At 46.7% G+C, this 21,898-nt stretch overlaps 1 protein-coding gene across 1 annotated transcript in view; it reads right to left on the bottom strand.

The window, feature by feature from the left end:
• Positions 1-21,898, bottom strand: part of GSR (glutathione-disulfide reductase) — a 56,181-nt gene that overhangs the window by 30,752 nt on the left and 3,531 nt on the right. Inside the window, exons 2-5 of the mRNA XM_075337745.1 lie at positions 14,984-15,010; positions 14,805-14,893; positions 8,180-8,249; positions 658-805 (exon numbers count right to left, since the gene is read on the bottom strand). Coding sequence (XP_075193860.1) covers positions 658-805; positions 8,180-8,249; positions 14,805-14,893; positions 14,984-15,010 — 334 coding nt within the window. The remainder of the gene's footprint in view (positions 1-657; positions 806-8,179; positions 8,250-14,804; positions 14,894-14,983; positions 15,011-21,898) is intronic.

The raw sequence follows: 21,898 nt of genomic DNA, 5'->3' as shown, positions 1-21,898 counted from the left end.
TTCACACGCACTTACCTGCCCTGCAACGTCGCTCTGGCCGGCGAACCGCCTCCTTCCTAAGGGGGCGGGTCGTGCGGCGTCACAGCGACATCACACGGCAGGCGGCCAATAGAAGCGGAGGGGCGGAGATGAGCGGGACGTAAACATCCCACCCACCTCCGTCCTTCCGCATAGGCGGCGTGAGCCGCGGTGACACAGGTAGGAGATGTTCCTCGCTCCTGCGGCTTCTCACGCAGCGATGTGTGCTGCCGCAGGGAAACGAGGAACAACATCGTACAGTCGCTGCAGCGAAATTATGAAAATGTCAGACACTACACCGATGATACGATTACGACGCTTTTGCGTTCGTTAATCGTATCAAAAAGGGTTTACACACTACGATGTCGAGAGCGACACCGGATGTGCGTCACTTTCGATTTGACCCCACCGACATTGCACCTGCGATGTCGTAGTGTGCAAAGTACCCCTTAGATTTAAAGCACCAATACAGCACTTACAAAAAAACAAACAAAAAAAACAACCCACAAACCACTCCAGCAATTAAAAACCCCCAACAAAAAAAAACAAAAACCCCTGTGGAGTGGTGCTTTAGTAAAGAATGGGAGAATAACAGTGGCTGCAAGAGTGCACATCTCACTTAAATGTATAGCTGCTTACCTGGCACCTCTGTGTCTGATGGTATTGTGGGTTTGCCCCCGGTGGCAATGAGAATATGTGGGGCGGTGTATTTTTCACCATTCACTTCTAATGTTGGCTCTGGGTCAGATGTAAAAGTGGCATGACCTCTGATAATTTCTATTTGGGCCTGTGTAAAACAAGCAACACATTTAGCATTTGATTCCATGCAGAACTTAAGGGTACTTTACACGCTGAGATCTTGCTAGCGAGATCGCAAGCGATCATACCCACCCCCATCGGTTGTGCGACACTGGCAAATCGTTGCCCGTGGCGCACAACCTCGCTTACACCCATCATACTACGTACCTGCCTAGCGACGTCGCTGTGGCCGGCGAACCGCCTCCTTTCTAAGGGGGCGGTTCGTGCGGCGTCACAACGACGTCACACGGCGGGCTTCCAATAGAAGCGGAGCGGCGGAGATGAGCGGGACGTAACATCCCGCCCACCTCCTTCCTTCCGCATAGCCGGTAGAGGCAGGTAAGGAGATGTTCGTCGCTCCTGCGGTGTTACACACAGCGATGTGTGGTGCTGCAGGAACGAGGAACAACATCGCTAATAATCAGAGAACGATTTTTGGTTTCAGGACGACCTCTCCGCGGCAAATCATTTTGACCGCTTTTGCGATCCTTTAAGGTCGCTCGTACTTGTCACACGCTGCGATATCGTTAATGACTCCGGATGTGCATCACAAACACCGTGACCCCGACGATAATTCACTAACGATATCGCAGCGTGTAAAGCCCCCTTTAGCCTTGTCATCACATATCACTTTCCAATAGAGCCTGAAGGTCATTAATAGGATGTTGGCTCTCCATCACAGACCAATATATAACCAATTATAGAACGCTAGACTCAAAGAATAAACTTGTTTTGTAGCCACTAAGTAGCCCCAAACTTGTGAACACGGTAATAAGTGCTAACAGAAGATCTCATTCTGAGACCACAAATGTGAATGAGGAGAGGGTCTTCCACTTGCTTCAGTGTTTTGGAACCAGATATCAGAATATGGCCACGATGATTGTAATCCATTCAAGTGGAAGAGCGGTTCATTTGTGCAAAACTTAAAAGCATGTTTCTTCAATTAGAAATTGCTTTAGTCCTGTGTGTATTTTATTCTACAAGTTAGTTGCTACAATATAACCCACTTAGATGGCAGGATGGAAACGGAATTAAAAAGTGTTTTCCCATGAACAAAGTACAGTACACGCTAATCAACAGATCATGGAATAAAAATAATTGTGACAATTGGCCATGATTAAAAAAATATATTCCTATGCCGAGATAAGCTTATACAGTAGAACCTTGCTTAACGAGAACAATTCGTTCTGGGACTGTGCTTGTTAACCAAGTTACTCGTTCAGCAAAGCAAGATTTCCCATAGGAAATCATTGCAATGCAGACGATTCGTTCCACAACTTGTTAAATGTCCCATCCTAGTCCCCTGTTGTGCCATTCCACACATGCACAAACACACGCACATATTATGCTCACCTTACCTTCCGTTCCATCGCCGGTCTCCTGGGACTTGCTGTTCTCTAGCACGGGCTGTGTATCGAGTAACCATGACGACGAGGGAGGAACTTCCGCACTCGGAGCGCTGACGTCAAAGGCAGGAGCCTCTGATTGGTCAGCGCGCTGCCTTTGAGTAGCGTCTGACGGGAAGTTCCTGCGTCGTCGCCGATGGTTACCGATACACAGCGTGGAGCGCAGAACTACAGGACCCAGGAGGCCGGCAATGGAATTGAAGGTACACATATTATGCTCACCTTACCTTCCGTTCCATCGCCAGCCTCCTGGGACTTGTAGTTCGCCGCGAGGATTCCTTCCTCGTCGCAATGCACCGGCGAACTACAAGACGCAGGAGGCCAGGGATGGAACAGAAGATAAGGTGAGCATAATACTGTATGTGTGTGCGTGCGTGTGTGTTTGTGCGTGCTTGTGTGTTTGTGTGGAGTGCTAGAGCGGGTCAGAGTGCGGTGGATGTACGGAACCGGAAGTGTGTGCGGTGAGGATTTTGCTCGCACAGCAAAGCTTTCTCGTAAACAGAGTTACAAATTTACCGAAAGCTTTGCTTGTTAAGCGAAATTCTCGTTAAGTGGGTTACTCGTTAAGCGAGGTTCCACTGTATTCCACATTTTTCTGACTATAAGGCCACGTTCACACATTCAGTATCTGCTCAATATTTTACACCAGTAATTGTAAGCCAAAACCAAGAATGGTGACAGTGTTTCTATTATAGTTTTCCTCTGATTGTTCCACTCCTGGTTTTGGCTTACAAATAACTAAAGTAAAATAAAAACCTCAGCAAATACTCAATAGTGTGCACGTGGCATCAGATAACGTCTTGCTAAAGTGTATGTGCATCTTTATAAACTGCATTTAGTAAGGTCAGCAGTGCCAGCCTCCCTGCTACGTCCGTATATCATGGGGCAGAACATTCATGAGCGCTGTGCTCCTATCGCTGGGATAAATATCCAGCTGTATAGTGCTCTTCATCTGTGTAATTAATGCTGAGCAGGAGAGACTGAGCTGAGATTGCTAGCAGGTGAGGGAAAGCTGGAGTCCACATGAGGGTTAATAGAATGGATCTTTGGTGCACCGGCTGAGAAATATAAAGCTGTTACATGTAGATAGCAAGCTGATTTACACTTCGGAGAAGAGTCTTGGTCTCCCAGACAAAAGCTGATCTGTATATCCATTCTCTGTCTGTGTAACATTTACGATCGGCAATAGGCATCCTTTATTGTTATGATTCAGTGACCGAGGAGGATCAGAAAAAGGACAAAAATGCGGAAACCCAAAAAGTAACCAGAGAGGCTGGAACCTTAACGAACTGCAGACGTAATACTGACACACAACTAGTAGTAGCCATGGGATGAGCCTACGATGACCTAGTCGCCTCGACAAAGCCGGAGAACTAAATATTCTTACAGAGAGAATATTAGAAAAGCTAATCATCCTTGGAGCAGTTCACAAAGATATAGATAGCCCCCCACATGTAAAGACTACGGTGATATAGGAAAACACAATACTTAGATAGAAAACAGATTCAGCAAAGATGAGGCCCAAATTATCTATATAGGAAAGGATAGGAAACAGCACTGTCTGCAGTCGTAAAAATCCTAATAAATCTCAACACGCCTGATATGGAAAAGCCCTGAGCCCACACAGGCTCTCCCCCACTAAATCAGTACTCTGGTGCTACTGGGATAAAAAAAAAACACTAATATAGATGAGGGACTGAATTTAATGCCAAGCATGACAAAACACAATACATAGCAGAACATGGAGCTAGGTATACAGACACTCCCAGCAGGAAATGATCCAACGCCACCAAGAACTCTACACAGGCAAAAATCATGAATCAAGCATTAGTATCAAAACAGAAAAAAGTACAAGAAACTAGAAACAATAAGCAGAGGTAAAAAGACCAACTTATCTAAGAGGAGTTCTGGTAGAGAGAGGAGCTGGTTTCAGAATGTCCTTAGCACACAGGAGATACATTGAGCACCGGCAATGAACAGGAGAAACTACTCAGTTATATAGGCCCAATCTGAATGACCTGTTTGCCAGTCCTCCACAGGAGTCAGGCTCCCAATCAACAAGTCAACTGCCAGCACTGACCACAAGAGGGAGCCCTAAACTGGAAAATATATTCACAACACTTTATAGTGTGGATATTAGAATAATTTCTACTAAAGTGTACAGCCAGGTAAATAATGTGTAAGGAGTTTAAGTGACATAAATGTAAGACATTACACATGTAATACACTGGACACATAGCTGATTGCACAATAAATGGACCTGTCATCTTTATGACGTTTGGTACAAAACAAACTGTATTGGGCCCTTGTTATATCACTGTTGGGCACAGTTTGTAATACCCATTATTTTTTGGTACAACCCTCCTAATATACTTCTACCACTTTAAAATAATTAATTATTCCCCTCTTCTACCCTAAAGTACCAAGAATTGAGCACAACCGTAGACCACCAAATTACCTCCTCCAATCTTTATATCACCAGAGTAACTTTAAAATTCACATTTTTCCCTATTTTCTGTTGTCCAGACCTGGGTGCGTCTTATAGTTAGACAAATACGGTGTGGCGCTGCCCTACGCACGTTATGCACGCGTTCTCTCTGCCATTCTGCTACAGGGGTGTATTAGCATGCTAATGGGGCCAACTATGCAACGGAACTAACGCCCAGGGGACTATCCCCTCACTCATTAGCATACAATAAAATGATCTTTAGAAATACTTTTTCTAAAGATCCCTTTATCTATGCCAGTGTATACAGGGACGGTTAGGCAGGGAATAGCAATATGCACTCAGAACAGATCGTGGTTTTGGGTGGATATTGCTCCTGACAGGTTCCCTATAACAACAATATTCTTAAACTTTCTGCTGCGTGCAATAAACCAATGAAACAAGACCAATATAACTAGCTCAACACAAGTAATATAACAAGTGTTTATTTCAGATTCATCACAAAATGTCACTTTTACTGATGAAGTCTCACGATTTTTCATACCTTCATTCCAAGCGTCTTTAAGGAAATCTGTCCCCAGGTTTTTGTCACCTAATCTGAGAGCAGTAAAATATAGAGGCAGAGATCCTGATTCCAACAGTGTGTCACTTACTGGGCTGCTTAGTGTAATTTTGATAAAATCACGATTAATCAGCAGTAGATTATCATTAGAGGACTACTTGGCGTGTTGCCAGGTAGTCCAGCATATTAATGAGCGCTGTGTAACTGCTAGATCTGCAGCAGAGAAAACATTAATTTTACCGAAATGACAGCAAACAGCTCAGTAAGAGACACATCGCTGGAATCAGGGTCTCTGGCTCTACATTATGCTGCTCTCAACTGGGGGAGCAAACACCTGGTGACAGATTCCCTTTAGTATTTAGTAAAGCACTCGTTGGCTATTATAACCTGCTGCATACAAAATGTATATCCAGACACCAGGGTTCCTCAAAACCATATATATAAGCCACAGAAGTTTTGAAATTCTCTTCTGTGGAGCAATGAAACAGTACTGGAATTTTTAAGTCCTATAGATCACTGATGTGTCTGGTAAGGGAAGAATGTGGCATACTCTGAAAAGAAGACCCTGTCTAAAGTGAAGCATGGTGGCGGCTGACACTGCGAACATGCACTGTATGGAGGGCAAGATGGATGTAATCAAGTATCAGCAATCCCTACGAGAAAAGTGAAGCTTGGATGTCACTGGACCTTCCAACAGGACAATAATCCCAAGTGATGCCTCAAAGTCCATCGAGGACTGATTTCAGAGAGGCCCTGGAAGATTCCTGAGTGGTCATTATAGTCGCCTGATTTAAACCCCATAGAAAATCTTCAGTGAAATTTGAAGACTGTGGCTGCTGCAAACTAACCCAAGAATATTAGTGAACTGGAGGCAACTACCTGCGAGGAATGGACATAAGGGTACTTTACACGCTTCGACATCGCTAGCGATTTCATTAGCGATGTAACAAGCCAGATCGCACATATGATTTACCGAGATCACACATGTGACCGGCGCTACAAAACATGACCTATGTGCGATCTCGGCAAATCTTATCTGCGATCTGGCGTGTCACATCGCTAACGAGATCGCTAGCGATGTCGCAGCGTGTAAAGCACCCTTAGGCTATGTGCGCACGTAGCGTTCTGTCCCTGCAGAAATTTCTGCAGCGATTTGAACAGCACACGTGCGCTTCAAATCGCTGCAGAAAGAGTCCGTAATGAAGAAAAAAAGTCTATTCCATGCACTCTGAGTGCAGCCCCTCCCATAGCCAGAGCGGGGGATGCATGCAGAGCGCAGGAAAGAAGTGACATGTCACTTCTTAAAACGCGCGCTTCGGGCAGCAGCCGAAGCGCTGCGCTCTAATACGCCACGTGCGCACGTCTCCTGCATAATCTTCATAGATTATGCTGGGGACGCAGGACGCATGCAGTTACGCTGCGGTGCAGATCGCAGCGTAACTGCATGCAAATACGCAACGTGCGCACATAGCCTTAAGATTCCTCAAGAACATTTGCAGCAGATCATAACAGCTAAGAGTGCTCTACTAAGTACTAAAGACTTTTGTCAGGACTTGTTGAGACTGCAGTAGTCATTAAAAGTGGCATTTTGTGTTGAATTTGCAGAAAACTAAACTAAACAAATAAGAATAAACAGCAGAAAGTTTGGAAACGCTGCTAATAACCTGAATTGCAATGGGGGTTGAGTTCAGGTTTATTAGCAGAATGGGATTAGTGATGGGGCCGGTCTGTTCTGCTCTCCTACTACAGATGATCACAATGTAACACTAGGGAATTTTATACAAGAGTCAATTAGTAAACTACTTCACTTTTAAACATAATTAGAGATGGCCTGGATGTGTAACTGACACATAGAAGACAATGAGCTCGTCATCTCAGAACACAATTCAGATCTCGCATAAAAGTGCTTTTGTAGGAGCTCAAACCCCTTCTGCCCTTCTCAGAAACGTCTGCTACTACAAATCCAAAACTCCTGGGGGGTATAAGTGTTCAATTCATACATTATTTTCTAAACGGTTGATATTTGCTTCCTGTATACCAGAATCAGGCCTAAATACAGTGGAACCTCGCTTAACGAGTAACCCAGTTAACGAGAATTTCGCTTAACAAGCAAAGCTTTCTGTAAATTTGTAACTGTTTACGAGAAAGCTTTGCTGTACGAGCAAAATCCTCACCGCACACACTTCCGGTTCCGTACATCCACCGCGCTCTGACCCGCACTTGCAGTCCACACAAACACACACAAGCACGCACAAACACACACAAACAAACACGCACGCACACACATACAGCATTATGCTCACCTTACCTTCTGTTCCATCGCCGGCCTCATGGTTCTTGTAGTTCGCCGACTCAGCGACGAGGGAGGAATCCGAACTACAAGATCCAGGAGGCCGGTGATGGAACGGAAGGTGAGCATTTTATGTGTACCTTCAGTTCCATCGCCGACCTCCTGGGTCCTGTAGTTCGCCGCTCCAGGATGTGTATTGGCAAGCATGGCGACAAGGCAGGAACTTTGGCTGTCAGACGCTACTCAAAGACAGCGCGCTGGCCAATCAGAGGCAACCGGCTCCTGCCTTTGACGTTAACGCTCTGGGTGCGGAAGTTCTGCCCTCGTCGTCATGGTAAACCGATACACAGCCTGTACTAGCGAACAGCAAGTCCCAGGAGACCGGCGAGGGAACGGTAGGTAAGGTGAGCATAATGTGTGCGTGTGCGTGTGTGTACGTGTGTGTACGTGTGTGTGTGTGTGCACGTGTGGAATGGCTCAATAGGGGACCAGGATGGGACATTTATTAAGTTGTGAAATGAATTGTCTGCATTGCAATGATTTCCTATGGGAAATCTTGCTCTGCTGAACGAGTAACTTGGTTAACAAGCACAGTCCCAGAACGGATTGTTCTCGTTAACCAAGGTTCCACTGTACTGGACTGTAATAACAGCACTTACCTTATTTAGGTTATTTTGATAGATGTCATTGAGGCGACTCACATATGCATCCCTTTTGTCTTTTATAACCCTGGGAAAATCAGAAAACACCATTTGTTTATATAAGACAAGCCTAGAACTAAACCTATATGATCAAATTAAGCTAATTAATTCTCTAATTTAATCAATTATTATGGAAAAAAAGGAATTCTCAAAACACATAAGCAGGAGAGCAAAGATATATAGATGTACTAAAAAAGGGAATTTTGTTTACTTACCGTAAATTCCTTTTCTTCTAGCTCCTATTGGGAGACCCAGACAATTGGGTGTATAGCTACTGCCTCCGGAGGCCACACAAAGTATTACACTTTAAAAAGTGTAACCCCTCCCCTCTGCCTATACACCCTCCCGTGGACCACGGGCTCCTCAGTTTTGGTGCAAAAGCAGGAAGGAGAAAACTTATAAATTGGTCTAGGGTAAATTCAATCCGAAGGATGTTCGGAGAACTGAAACCATGAACCAAAAGAACAATTCAACATGAACAACATGTGTACACAAAAGAACAACAGCCCGAAGGGAACAGGGGCGGGTGCTGGGTCTCCCAATAGGAGCTAGAAGAAAAGGAATTTACGGTAAGTAAACAAAATTCCCTTTTTCTTTGTCGCTCCATTGGGAGACCCAGACAATTGGGACGTCCAAGAGCAGTCCATGGGTGGGTAAAAGAATACCTCAATAAAAAGAGCCAAAAACGGCCCCCTCTTACAGGTGGGCAACCGCCGCCTGGAGGACTCGCCTACCTAGACTGGCGTCTGCCGAAGCATAGGTATGCACTTGATAGTGCTTCGTGAAAGTGTGCAGACTAGACCAGGGCCGCATTAAGGTTGGTGGGGGCCCCTGGGTAGAAAATCTGGTGGGGGCCCCATAACGTTAACATTTTTAGCCATAACAGTAAAGCGCGAACTGTAGCATTTAGATATAAATCCAATGAACATGTGTCTTATCCTGTTCTACCACATTCAGATTTCTAGTACTACAATACAGACACAGTCCAGGATAACTTACAGCTGTCCACTTACACACAGAAAGATCGAGGATCGCGCTGTTCCCTGCCGCCATCGGTGGCCCCTTGACACGATCACGGGAAGTCGATGGTTGCTATGGTAGCGGAAGGCCATGTAATGACCCCTGTTGCTATCATGACATTTTCTGTCAGTCGATAGAGCGCCGACTCACACAGGAATCCTGTATTTCTGCTAATCAGAGCTGTACAGCTCTGATCAACAGGGATGCACAAGCGATCAGACTGCTGATCCTTATAGCTCTCAAGGGGACAAGTAAAATAAATACAAAATGTAAAAAAATAAATAAAAAGTTCAAATCATGCCTCATTCGCGCCACTGAAAATAAAACAGTTAAAAAAATATACACATATTTGATATCTCAGAGTTCAGAAATGCCCGATCAATAAAAATATAAAATCAATTAATCAGATCGGTAAATGGTGTAGCGGGTAAAAAAATCCAAATGCCAAAATTATGTTTTTGGGTCACCACAAAATTTTTAAAAAGATCCAATAACGGGCGATCAAAAAGTAGCAACTTCATAAAAATTGTATAATTGAAAACACCAGCTCAAGACGCAAAGAAATAGCAGTCACTGGGCCTCACATCCCAAAAAATTAGAACACTACGGGTTTCAAAAAATGGCACCAAAAGCACAATGTTTTTTTTAACAAACTTCTGAATTTTTTAACCCCTTAGATAAAAGTAAGAGTATACCTGTTTGGTATTTATGAACTCGGCATCATACTGACATGGTAGTTTTACAATATAGTGAACATGGTGAATAAAATAACCCAAAAACAATCGTGCAATTGCACTTTTTTTGCAATTTTATCGCACTTGGATTTTTTTCCCTGTTTCCTAGTACAATATATGGTAAAACTGATGATTTCACTCAAAAGTACAATTTGTCACGCAAAAAATAAGCCCTCATATGGCAAGATTGACGGAAAAATAAAAAAGTTACGGCTCTCAGAAGAAGGGGAGAAAAAACAAACAAAAAAAAACGGAAAATCGGGGTGAAGGAGTTAAATTTTGAGTACTATAATACTATGACAAAATTTTATGAAGTCAATATGAATAACAAAACTGATAGCTGTCAGTGAATGGCACTCAGCAATACGTCTGGCACATGTACACGGAAAGAACACATTAAACTCCGGGGGGGGGGCATCATTTTACTGCAAGGGGTGTATGTAATTATACTCCAGGAGGCGTTTATATCACAATAAGGTAGTGTATGAATATACTCAAAAAGGGATAATGATTATAGTCAAAGGGATGGGGGACATTATTCTATGATTATACTCCACTCTAGGGAGGGGGCTTTATTTTATGATTATACTCCATTAGTGAGGTGTTTTACTCTATTATATTCCAGGGGAAGGGGGGGGGGCATTATTTTATGATTGCTCTCCAGGTGAGGGGAGTGTTATCCTATGATTATACTCCAGTGGGGGAGGGGGCATTATTATTAGATTACAATCTAGTGGGGGAGGGGGTATTATTATATGATTATAATCTAGTGGCGGAGGGGGCATTATTGTATGATTACAATCTAGTGGGGGAGGGGGCATTATTATATGATTACAATCTAGTGGGGGAGGTGGCATTATTATATGATTATAATCTAGGGAAGGGGCTTACATTCTGATTATATGAAAAGGGAATAGTGCAATTAAGGAGGTGTAGGTAGGTTTAAACAATGATGGGTGTCAGGGACTATACTGCAATGTAGCTCCTATGTAGGTCGTTCATACACACTTCACCTCTTGCAGTAAAATGACCCCCCCCCCCCAAACTCCAGGAACAAAATATACACCACTTGCAATAAAATGTCCCTGTCTCCACCTTTCATGTACAGCTATATACTTTTATTCCCCCTTACTGATAGCTCTGTTTTGGAGTTACTTGGAGAGCACTGTAGCCCTCTCTACACCCCCCTCCCCTGCCCTGCTGAGTGACCTTACTCTCACAGCTGACATCCCGCGCGTCCTTCTATCACAGCCTGCATCTCTCATGGACGGTCCAGGCTCTAGCTGCATCCACAGCAGCAGGATGGCCCTGACACATCAGAGACGATGAATTTCCCGCCCCCACAATCCTCTCGGGCAGATAGCCGCGGCAGAGAGGAAACTGAAAATCAAAATGACATCTGTCTCCCTGCACCGCCCCCCTCTGGAGCCTGGCGGACGGCACACTGTGCAACTGCACTACTCACATATAGATAAAGCCAGCTATGATCATGGGGGCCGCCAACACAGGGAGCCGAAGACAGATGGTGGTGGGGGCCCCCTTGGAGGCTCTTGTGGTGGGGGCCCCTGGGCGGGAGCCCCGCCTGCCCTGCCTATAATCCGGCCCTGGACTAGACCACGTAGCTGCCTGACACACCTGCTGAGCCGTCGCCCGGTGCTGCAAAGCCCAGGACGCACCTACGGCTCTGGTAGAATGGGCTTTCAGCCCTGAAGGGAGCGGAAGCCCAGAAGTACGGTAGGCCTCGAGAATCGGTTCCTTGATCCAACGAGCCAAGGTTGACTTGGAGGCCTGAGAGCCCTTACGCTGGCCAGCGACAAGGACAAAGAGCGCGTCTGAACGGCGCAGGGGCGCCGTGCGAGACACGTAGAACCGGAGTGCTCTCACTAGATCTAAAGAGTGCAAATCCTTTTCACACTGGTGAATTGGATTAGGTCAAAAGGAAGGCAAGGAGATATCCTGATTTAGATGAAAAGGGGATACCACCTTAGGGAGAAATTCCGGGACAGGACACAGAACCACCTTATCCTGGTGGAAAACCAGGAAGGGAGCTTTGCATGACAGCGCTGCAAGCTCAGACACTCTCCGAAGTGATGTGACTGCCACCAGGAAGGCCACCTTCTGCGAAAGACGGGAGAGAGAGACATCCCGCAGCGGCTCAAAAGGCGGCTTTTGAAGAGCCGTTAGGACGCTGTTAAGATCCCAAGGTTCCAACGGACGTTTGTAAGGTGGGACCATGTGGCAAACCCCCTGCAGGAACGTGCGGACCTGCGGAAGCCTGGCTAGACGCTTTTGAAAAAACACGGAGAGCGCCGATACTTTGCCCTTGAGAGAGCCGAGGGACAAACCCTTGTCCATTCCAGATTGTAGGAATGAAAGGAATGTGGGTAAGGCAAATGGCCATGGAGGGAAACCGTTATCAGAGCACCACGATAAGAAGATTTGCCAAGACCTGTAATAGATCTTGGCGGACGTTGGCTTCCTGGCTTGTCTCATGGTGGCAATGACATCCTGAGATAACCCTGAAGATGCTAGGAGCCAGGACTCAATGGCCACACAGTCAGGTTGAGGGCCACAGAATTCAGATGGAAAAACGGGCCTTGTGACAGCAAGTCTGGGCGGTCTGGAAGTGCCCACGGTTGACCCACCGTGAGATGCCACAGATCCGGGTACCACGACCTCCTCGGCCAGTCTGGAGCGACGAGAATGGCGCGACGGCAGTCGGACCTGATCTTGCGTAGTACCCTGGGCAGCATCGCCAGAGGAGGAAACACATAAGGCAAACTAAACTGAGGAGCCCGTGGTCCACGGGAGGGTGTATAGGCAGAGGGGAGGTGTTACACTTTTTTAAAGTGTAATACTTTGTGTGGCCTCCAGAGGCAGAAGCTATACACCCAATTGTCTGGGTCTCCCAATGGAGCGACAAAGAAATCTAACTTTTATTTAATATTAGCTAGTAAAAAAAGCTGTGCTCACAAGGATGAAATAATGATGCCAACAAACAAGTGACTAAAATGGGACCGTATGAATCAATGAGCTACCCAATGATGCCAGTATAGGAAAATAACCCATATGTAGAGCTGGAGATGGACCAACCAGGTGGCAGAAGCGTGAGGGGTGAATGTAGAGAATGTGATATCCCCTATTGTGCCCCGTGTAATAACTCCCGCCCTAACAAGGACAGTATCCAAGTATGAAACCCACACACAATGGAAAAATACCCCTAAAAGAAGGTCATGGGTGCGGCATCCAAAGGACGCCAACATGCCCCATCGTTACCTCACTATTTATACGTGAGTATACAATTGAACACTTTACTATGTGGAAGACGGCAGAACAGGTGGGATTAGCTAGCATATAGTCTCTGACATTGGACACATTTCCCACCTATATTTTATTAGGCTGAGCAGCACTCTGGACGCCTTTGCCGGGGTATACTGCCCGGACTATTACACCTCATTAGCTGACAATGCCTCCCTATTGAGGCTGAAACACGTCAGGAGGGAATCTTTTGGGGGTGATATTTTCTGTATATCTATATTTCCTTGCTCTACTGCTTATATGTTTTGTCTATTCCAGAGAGTTTATTGTCACCGCCATTACTGGCTAGGACTTCTTGTATATTTCCAAAATAAGGAATTATGGACAATGCTGGCATGTCAGACTCAGTGTGAAGGGCATCGCCACCATTTGGTGTTGTGAAGAATACTGATTATATGTCACCAAACAGGTCAGCAATGGAGTCAGAAACCTAAGGTAAAGGGTTGCCCGGCTCCGCTCTCTACCTGATTGGGAACAGAGCAGCTCTAATGGCGATGGGATGGCACATGTTAATAGATGAGACAATCTGCCAATAGCTTACTCTCCTCTCTCCATAGAGAGCACATACACGATCATTTGGCTAGCAGCACTAGTATTTATATACTGTGTTTTTCCTAAAATAAGACCTCCCCCAAAAATAAGCCCTTGCAGGAATTTTAAGCTTTTTTTGGAGCAAGGCTTAAATATAAGCCCTCCCCCGAAAATAAGCCCTAGTCGCGGTTCAATAATGAAGTGTCCGTGCAGCTAAAAAGTTAGAGATGCTGCAGGACATTTCATTATAGACAGCGAACACCCCGTAATCACATTCACCCGACGCTGAGCGGTAGGACCTGTAGCGATCACACCCACGCATACATCACACACACAATCACACATCACACACACAATCACCCTTCAGATCGCTCACACACGCTCACCACATCCAGCGATACCAATCCTGAGAAACCGTGCAGTGGAGCGCAAGGACCTGGGACACGTGACTTCCTCCCATCCCTGCAGCCGGGGTAGATGCTACAATGTATGGGCTCCTGACAGGTATAACCTAACGGACGCACTCTGTACCGCTGGTCGGATGGAGTGTGTGTGTGTGTGTGTGTGTGATATCTGATGTGTGTGTATGAGTGTCGGTGTTAATTATGAGTATGTGTGTGTGTCTGTCCAGCAGCATGAGGCAGCGTGCAGCATATTTGCTGGCAGCGGCCGCTGGAGATCACAGGGAGGACTTCGGAGTCACTCAGCCTTCCGGGGTCTGGTAAGTATGAGTCTCGTTGGAAGGGGGGGGGGGGAAGGGGTGTCTTTTTTTGGTGGGGTAAACTTACCCCCAACCGTGTTTCTCCAAGAATAAGACCTCCTACAAAAATAAGCCCTAGCGCTCTTTTAAGGGCAAAAAAAAGTATAAGACAGTGTCTTATTTTTGGAAAAACACAGTAGTAACTCACCCACTTCCATGTATAGTGGCTTTCCCATTTTTCAGAATAAGAACCAGTCTTACTAGAACATGTTTTACTTACTTCCAGGTAAACTTCACGTCTGAAGTTTGAAATCCATAATCTTCATGATCATGTATATATTCAGAATGAATTGCAGCGTTCCACATAATCTGGTGAGAATATAAGAATATCATATTTTTCAGAAAGGAATAATGGGTAAGATGTCCGGGCGCCTTTAGGACTGGAGTAATCAAACTTACCTTTTTAGGGACACATCCAACATTGACCTGGAGAAAGAAAAGAAAAGTGTCAATGTCAATATGCTGGTATACTTTAGGATCTGTATACAACACAACATCAAGGAACACAGTTTTAGGGCTCTGTTCACATTCAGCAATCAAAACGATACATTCAAAATGCAGGTTTCGAGGCTTTTTTGTCATTGTGTTTTTTTAGGGTGGATTACATGTGTGATTTGTCTACAGAACATGTTTAATAGATTTAGTTTACAAAATATGCAGCAATAAAAGTAACTAAATCCATTTGCAGCATTTTTCTGCACATTCTCATTGCTTTCTAAGGGGGAAAAGCACTGAAAGAATTGACATGCTGCAAATTTAATAAACGCTGCAGTTCTCAAATTCAGTCAGGAAGACACAGATAAAGCATGTGCATGAGATTTCTGATATCACATAGCTTTTGTTGGTACTAAAACAAAAACAGATTATTTTCTGCAGAATAATAACAGCAAGAAAAAAACGCCTCCATGTGAACATATCCTTAAACAAGATGTTTACATCTGCAATAATAGTGACCTAAACTTAGATATAGAAATGACCATTTACAGTGAGGAGGCTGCAGCGCACAGGTGACATTGTATACTCTTAGAGTAAGGAAGGGGTTAATTAACGTCTTCAGGCCTGCCAAAATCTCATAAGGTGTGGTAGTTCTTATTGAAACAAAGACTTGTTGAGGGGTGTAACTAAGCTGGGTGGATGCTGGGAGTGTCTGCAGTTATGTATTCTACAATTTGCTATCATGTAAGAAACGGCTGATATTATGCATGATACGCCAATATTTCTGAAGAGTGCTGATCTTCATTACATTAATTTGCCTGAGTATTTCTTTAATTCTTACCGGCACATAGCATGAATCCCAGATACTTTTTATTCAAGCTAGTACTGCTCCAACGACAGGGAGGAGGCTGCAAAGGACAGGTGACAGTGCAGAATGCGGGGGTTGCAGTGCACAGGTGACAGTGCAGAATGAGGGGGCTACAGTGCACAGGTGACAGTGAAGAATGAGGGGGCTGCAGTGCACAAGTGGCAGTGAAGAATGAGGGGGCTGCAGCAAAGAGGTGACAGTGAAGAATGAGGGGGCTGCAGTGTACAGGTGGAAGTGAAGAATGAGGGGGCTACAGTGCACAGGTGACAGTGAAGAATGAGGGGGCTGCAGTGCACAGGTGGAAGTGAAGAATGAGGGGGCTGCAGCAAAGAGGTGACAGTGAAGGATGAGGGAGCTTCAGTGCACAGGTTACAGTGAAGAATGAGGGGGCTGCAGTGTACAGGTGACAGTGAAGAATGAGGGGGCTGCAGTGCACCGGTGGAAGTGAAGAATGAGGGGGCTACAGTGCACAGGTGACAGTGAAGAATGAGGGGGCTGCAGTGCACAGGTGGAAGTGAAGAATGAAGGGGCTACAGTGCACAGGTGACAGTGAAGAATGAGGGGGCTGCAGTGCACAGGTGGAAGTGAAGAATGAGGGGGCTGCAGCAAAGAGGTGACAGTGAAGGATGAGGGAGCTTCAGTGCACAGGTGACAGTGAAGAATGAGGTGGCTGCAGTGCACAGGTGACAGTGAAGAATGAGGGGGCTGCAGTGCACAGGTGACAGTGAAGAATGAGGGGGCTGCAGTGCACAGGTGACAGTGAAGAATGAGGGGACTACAGTGCACAGGTGACAGTGAAGAATGAGGTGGCTACAGTGCACAGGTGACAGTGAAGAATGAGGGGACTACAGTGCACAGGTGACAGTGAAGAATGAGGGGGCTGCAGTGCACAGGTGACAGTGAAGAATGAGGGGGCTACAGTGCACAGGTGACAGTGCAGAATGAGGGGGCTGCAGTGCACAGGTGACAGTGCAGAATGAGGGGGCTGCAGTGCACAGGTGACAGTGAAGAATGAGGGGGCTGCAGTGCACAGGTGACAGTGAAGAATGAGGGGGCTGCAGTGCACAGGTGGAAGTGAAGAATAAGGGGGCTGCAGCAAAGAGGTGACAGTGAAGGATGAGGGAGCTACAGTGCACAGGTGACAGTGAAGAATGAGGGGGCTGCAGTGCACAGGTGACAGTGAAGAATGAGGGGGCTGCAGTGCACAGGTGACAGTGAAGAATGAGGGGACTACAGTGCACAGGTGACAGTGAAGAATGAGGGGGCTGCAGTGCACAGGTGACAGTGAAGAATGAGGGGGCTACAGTGCACAGGTGACAGTGCAGAATGAGGGGGCTGCAGTGCACAGGTGGAAGTGAAGAATGAGGGGGCTACAGTGCACAGGTGGAAGTGAAGAATGAGGGGGCTACAGTGCACAGGTGGAAGTGAAGAATGAGGGGGCTACAGTGCACAGGTGACAGTGAAGAATGAGGGGGCTGCAGTGTACAGGTGGAAGTGAAGAATGAGGGGGCTACAGTGCACAGGTGACAGTGAAGGATGAGGGAGCTTCAGTGCACAGGTGACAGTGAAGAATGAGGGGGCTGCAGTGCACAGGTGACAGTGAAGAATGAGGGAGCTGCAGTGCACAGGTGACCGTGAAGAATGAGGGAGCTGCAGTGCACAGGTGACCGTGAAGAATGAGGGAGCTGCAGTGCACAGGTGACCGTGAAGAATGAGGGAGCTGCAGTGCACAGGTGACAGTGAAGAATGAGGGGGCTGCAGTGCACAGGTGACAGTGAAGAATGAGGGGGCTGCAGTGCACAGGTGACAGTGAAGAATGAGGGAGCTGCAGTGCACAGGTGACCGTGAAGAATGAGGGAGCTGCAGTGCACAGGTGACCGTGAAGAATGAGGGAGCTGCAGTGCACAGGTGACCGTGAAGAATGAGGGAGCTGCAGTGCACAGGTGACCGTGAAGAATGAGGGAGCTGCAGTGCACAGGTGACCGTGAAGAATGAGGGAGCTGCAGTGCACAGGTGACAGTGAAGAATGAGGGGGCTGCAATGCACAGGTGGAAATGAAGAATGAGGGGGCTACAGTGCACAGGTGACAGTGAAGAATAAGGTGGCTGCAGAGGGCAGGTGACAGTGAAGAATAAGGTGGCTGCAGAGGGCAGGTGACAGTGAAGAATAAGGTGGCTGCAGTGGACAGGTGACAGTGAAGAATAAGGTGGCTGCAGTGGACAGGTGACAGTGAAGAATGAGGGGGCTGCAGAGGACAGGTGACAGTGAAGAATAAGGTGGCTGCAGTGGACAGGTGACAGTGAAAAATAAGGTGGCTGCAGTGGACAGGTGACAGTGAAGAATAAGGTGGCTGCAGTGGACAGGTGACAGTGAAGAATAAGGTGGCTGCAGAGGGCAGGTGACAGTGAAGAATAAGGTGGCTGCAGTGGACAGGTGATAGTGAAGAATAAGGTGGCTGCAGTGGACAGGTGACAGTGAAGAATAAGGTGGCTGCAGTGGACAGGTGATAGTGAAGAATAAGGTGGCTGCAGTGGACAGGTGACAGTGAAGAATAAGGTGGCTGCAGTGGACAGGTGACAGTGAAGAATAAGGTGGCTGCAGTGGACAGGTGACAGTGAAGAATGAGGAGGCTGCAGAGAGCAGGTGACAGTGAAGAATGAGGAGGCTGCAGAGGGCAGGTGACAGTGAAGAATGAGGAGGCTGCAGAGGGCAGGTGACAGTGAAGAATAAGGTGGCTGCAGAGGGCAGGTGACAGTGAAGAATAAGGTGGCTGCAGTGGACAGGTGACAGTGAAGAATGAGGAGGCTGCAGAGGGCAGGTGACAGTGAAGAATGAGGAGGCTGCAGAGGGCAGGTGACAGTGAAGAATAAGGTGGCTGCAGTGGACAGGTGACAGTGAAGAATGAGGAGGCTGCAGAGGGCAGGTGACAGTGAAGAATGAGGGGGCTGCAGAGGGCAGGTGACAGTGAAGAATGAGGAGGCTGCAGAGGGCAGGTGACAGTGAAGAATGAGGGGGCTGCAGAGGGCAGGTGACAGTGAAGAATGAGGAGGCTGCAGAGGGCAGGTGACAGTGAAGAATAAGGTGGCTGCAGAGGGCAGGTGACAGTGAAGGATGAAAAGACTACAGTGGTGGACAGGTGACTGTTAAAAAACCTTCAAGTAAAGGGCAGGAAGAATCCAGCTAAAATGAAAATGTCATAGCTGAAGGGTGGAGTGCTCAGTCATTACTTGTAAGTTTTTTAACCAGGATAGAGTCCCAACAATGAGAGATATGCCTTAACAATGGTTGTTGGGCTTACACAAATTGGCCAGCTTGTAAACCCAGTATCTAATTTTCTCTAATAGCAGTAATGCAGTGCTAACATTCCTATATTCAATGTTTACATACATATTATAGCTTTGCAGAGTGCTGCTGTACATAGTATAGCTTTGTAGTGTGCTGCTGCACATAGTATAGCTTTGCAGAGTGCTGCTGTACATAGTGTAGCTTTGTAGAGTACCGCTGTAAATATTATAGCTTTGTATAGTGATGATGTACATAGTATAGCTTTGCAGAATGCTGCTGTACATAGTATAGCTTTGCAGAGTGCTGCTGTACATAGTATAGCTTTTCAGAATTCTGCTGCACAGATTATACCCTTTGTAGAGTGCTGCTTTTTGTACATATTTCAGCCTTTGCAGAGTGCTGCTGTACATAGTATAGCTTTGCAGAGTGCTGCTGTACATAGTATAGCTTTTCAGAATTCTGCTGCACAGATTATACCTTTGGAGAGTGCTGCTATACATATTTCAGCCTTTGTAGAGTGCTGCTGTACATAGTATAGCTTTGCAGAGTGCTGCTGCACATAGTATAGCTTTGCAGAGTGCTGCTGCACATAGTATAGCTTTGTAGTGTGCTGCTGCACATAGTGTAGCTTTGCAGAGTGCTGCTGTAAATATTATAGCTTTGTATAGTGATGTTGTACATAGTATAGCTTTGCAGAATGTTGCTGTACATATTTCACCCTTTGTAGAGTGCTGCTGTACATAGTAGAGCTCTGCAGAGTGCTGCTGTACATAGTAGAGCTCTGCAGAGTGCTGCTGTACATAGTAGAGCTCTGCAGAGTGCTGCTGTACGTAGTAGAGCTCTGCAGAGTGCTGCTGTACGTAGTACAGCTCTGCAGAGTGCTGCTGTACGTAGCAGAGCTCTGCAGAGTGCTGCTGTACATAGCAGAGCTCTGCACAGTGCTGCTGTACGTAGCAGAGCTCTGCAGAGTGCTGCTGTACGTAGCAGAGCTCTGCAAAGTGCTGCTGTACGTAGCAGAGCTCTGCAGAGTGCTGCTGTACGTAGCAGAGCTCTGCAGAGTGCTGCTGTACGTAGCAGAGCTCTGCAGAGTGCTGCTGTACGTAGCAGAGCTCTGCAGAGTGCTGTTGTACGTAGCAGAGCTCTGCAGAGTGCTGCTGTACGTAGCAGAGCTCTGCAGAGTGCTGCTGTACGTAGCAGAGCTCTGCAGAGTGCTGCTGTACGTAGCAGAGCTCTGCAGAGTGCTGCTGTACGTAGCAGAGCTCTGCAGAGTGCTGCTGTACGTAGCAGAGCTCTGCAGAGTGCTGCTGTACGTAGCAGAGCTCTGCAGAGTGCTGCTGTACGTAGCATAGCTCTGCAGAGTGCTGCTGTACATAGCTCTGCAGAGTGCTGCTGTACATAGCTCTGCAGAGTGCTGCTGTACATAGCTCTGCAGAGTGCTGCTGTACATAGCTCTGCAGAGTGCTGCTGTACATAGCTCTGCAGAGTGCTGCTGTACATAGCTCTGCAGAGTGCTGCTGTACATAGCTCTGCAGAGTGCTGCTGTACATAGCTCTGCAGAGTGCTGCTGTACATAGCTCTGCAGAGTGCTGCTGTACATAGCTCTGCAGAGTGCTGCTGTACATAGCTCTGCAGAGTGCTGCTGTACATAGCTCTGCAGAGTGCTGCTGTACATAGCTCTGCAGAGTGCTGCTGTACATAGCTCTGCAGAATGCTGCTGTACATAGCTCTGCAGAATGCTGCTGTACATACCTCTGCAGAATGCTGCTGTACATACCTCTGCAGAGTGCTGCTGTACATAGCTCTGCAGAGTGCTGCTGTACATAGCTCTGCAGAATGCTGCTGTACATAGCTCTGCAGAGTGCTGCTGTACATAGCTCTGCAGAATGCTGCTGTACATAGCTCTGCAGAGTGCTGCTGCAGAATGCTGCTGTACATAGCTCTGCAGAATGCTGCTGTACATAGCTCTGCAGAATGCTGCTGTACATAGCTCTGCAGAATGCTGCTGTACATAGCTCTGCAGAATGCTGCTGTACATAGCTCTGCAGAATGCTGCTGTACATACCTCTGCAGAATGCTGCTGTACATAGCTCTGCAGAATGCTGCTGTACATAGCTCTGCAGAGTGCTGCTGTACATAGCTCTGCAGAGTGTTGCTGTACATAGCTCTGCAGAGTGCTGCTGTACATAGCTCTGCAGAGTGCTGCTGTACATAGCTCTGCAGAATGCTACTGTACATAGCTCTGCAGAATGCTGCTGTACATAGCTCTGCATAGTGCTGCTGTACATAGCTCTGCAGAGTGCTGCTGTACATAGCTCTGCAGAATGCTGCTGTACATAGCTCTGCAGAATGCTGCTGTACATAGCTCTGCAGAGTGCTGCTGCAGAATGCTGCTGTACATAGCTCTGCAGAATGCTGCTGTACATAGCTCTGCAGAATGCTGCTGTACATAGCTCTGCAGAGTGCTGCTGTACATAGCTCTGCAGAGTGCTGCTGTACATAGCTCTGCAGAGTGCTGCTGTACATAGTATAGCTCTGCAGAGTGCTGCTGTACGTAGTATAGCTCTGCAGAGTGCAGCTGTACATAGCTCTGCAGAGTGCTGCTGTACATACGGTAGTATAGCTCTGCAGAGTGCTGCTGTACATAGCTCTGCAGAGTGCTGCTGTACATAGCTCTGCAGAGTGCTGCTGTACATAGCTCTGCAGAGTGCTGCTGTACATAGCTCTGC

Source organism: Anomaloglossus baeobatrachus, chromosome 1, assembly GCF_048569485.1.
Source record: "Anomaloglossus baeobatrachus isolate aAnoBae1 chromosome 1, aAnoBae1.hap1, whole genome shotgun sequence".
Classification (NCBI taxonomy): domain Eukaryota; kingdom Metazoa; phylum Chordata; class Amphibia; order Anura; family Aromobatidae; genus Anomaloglossus; species Anomaloglossus baeobatrachus.
Note: the sequence above shows the minus strand (reverse complement) of the source record. Positions and strands in the feature narration are given on the sequence as shown.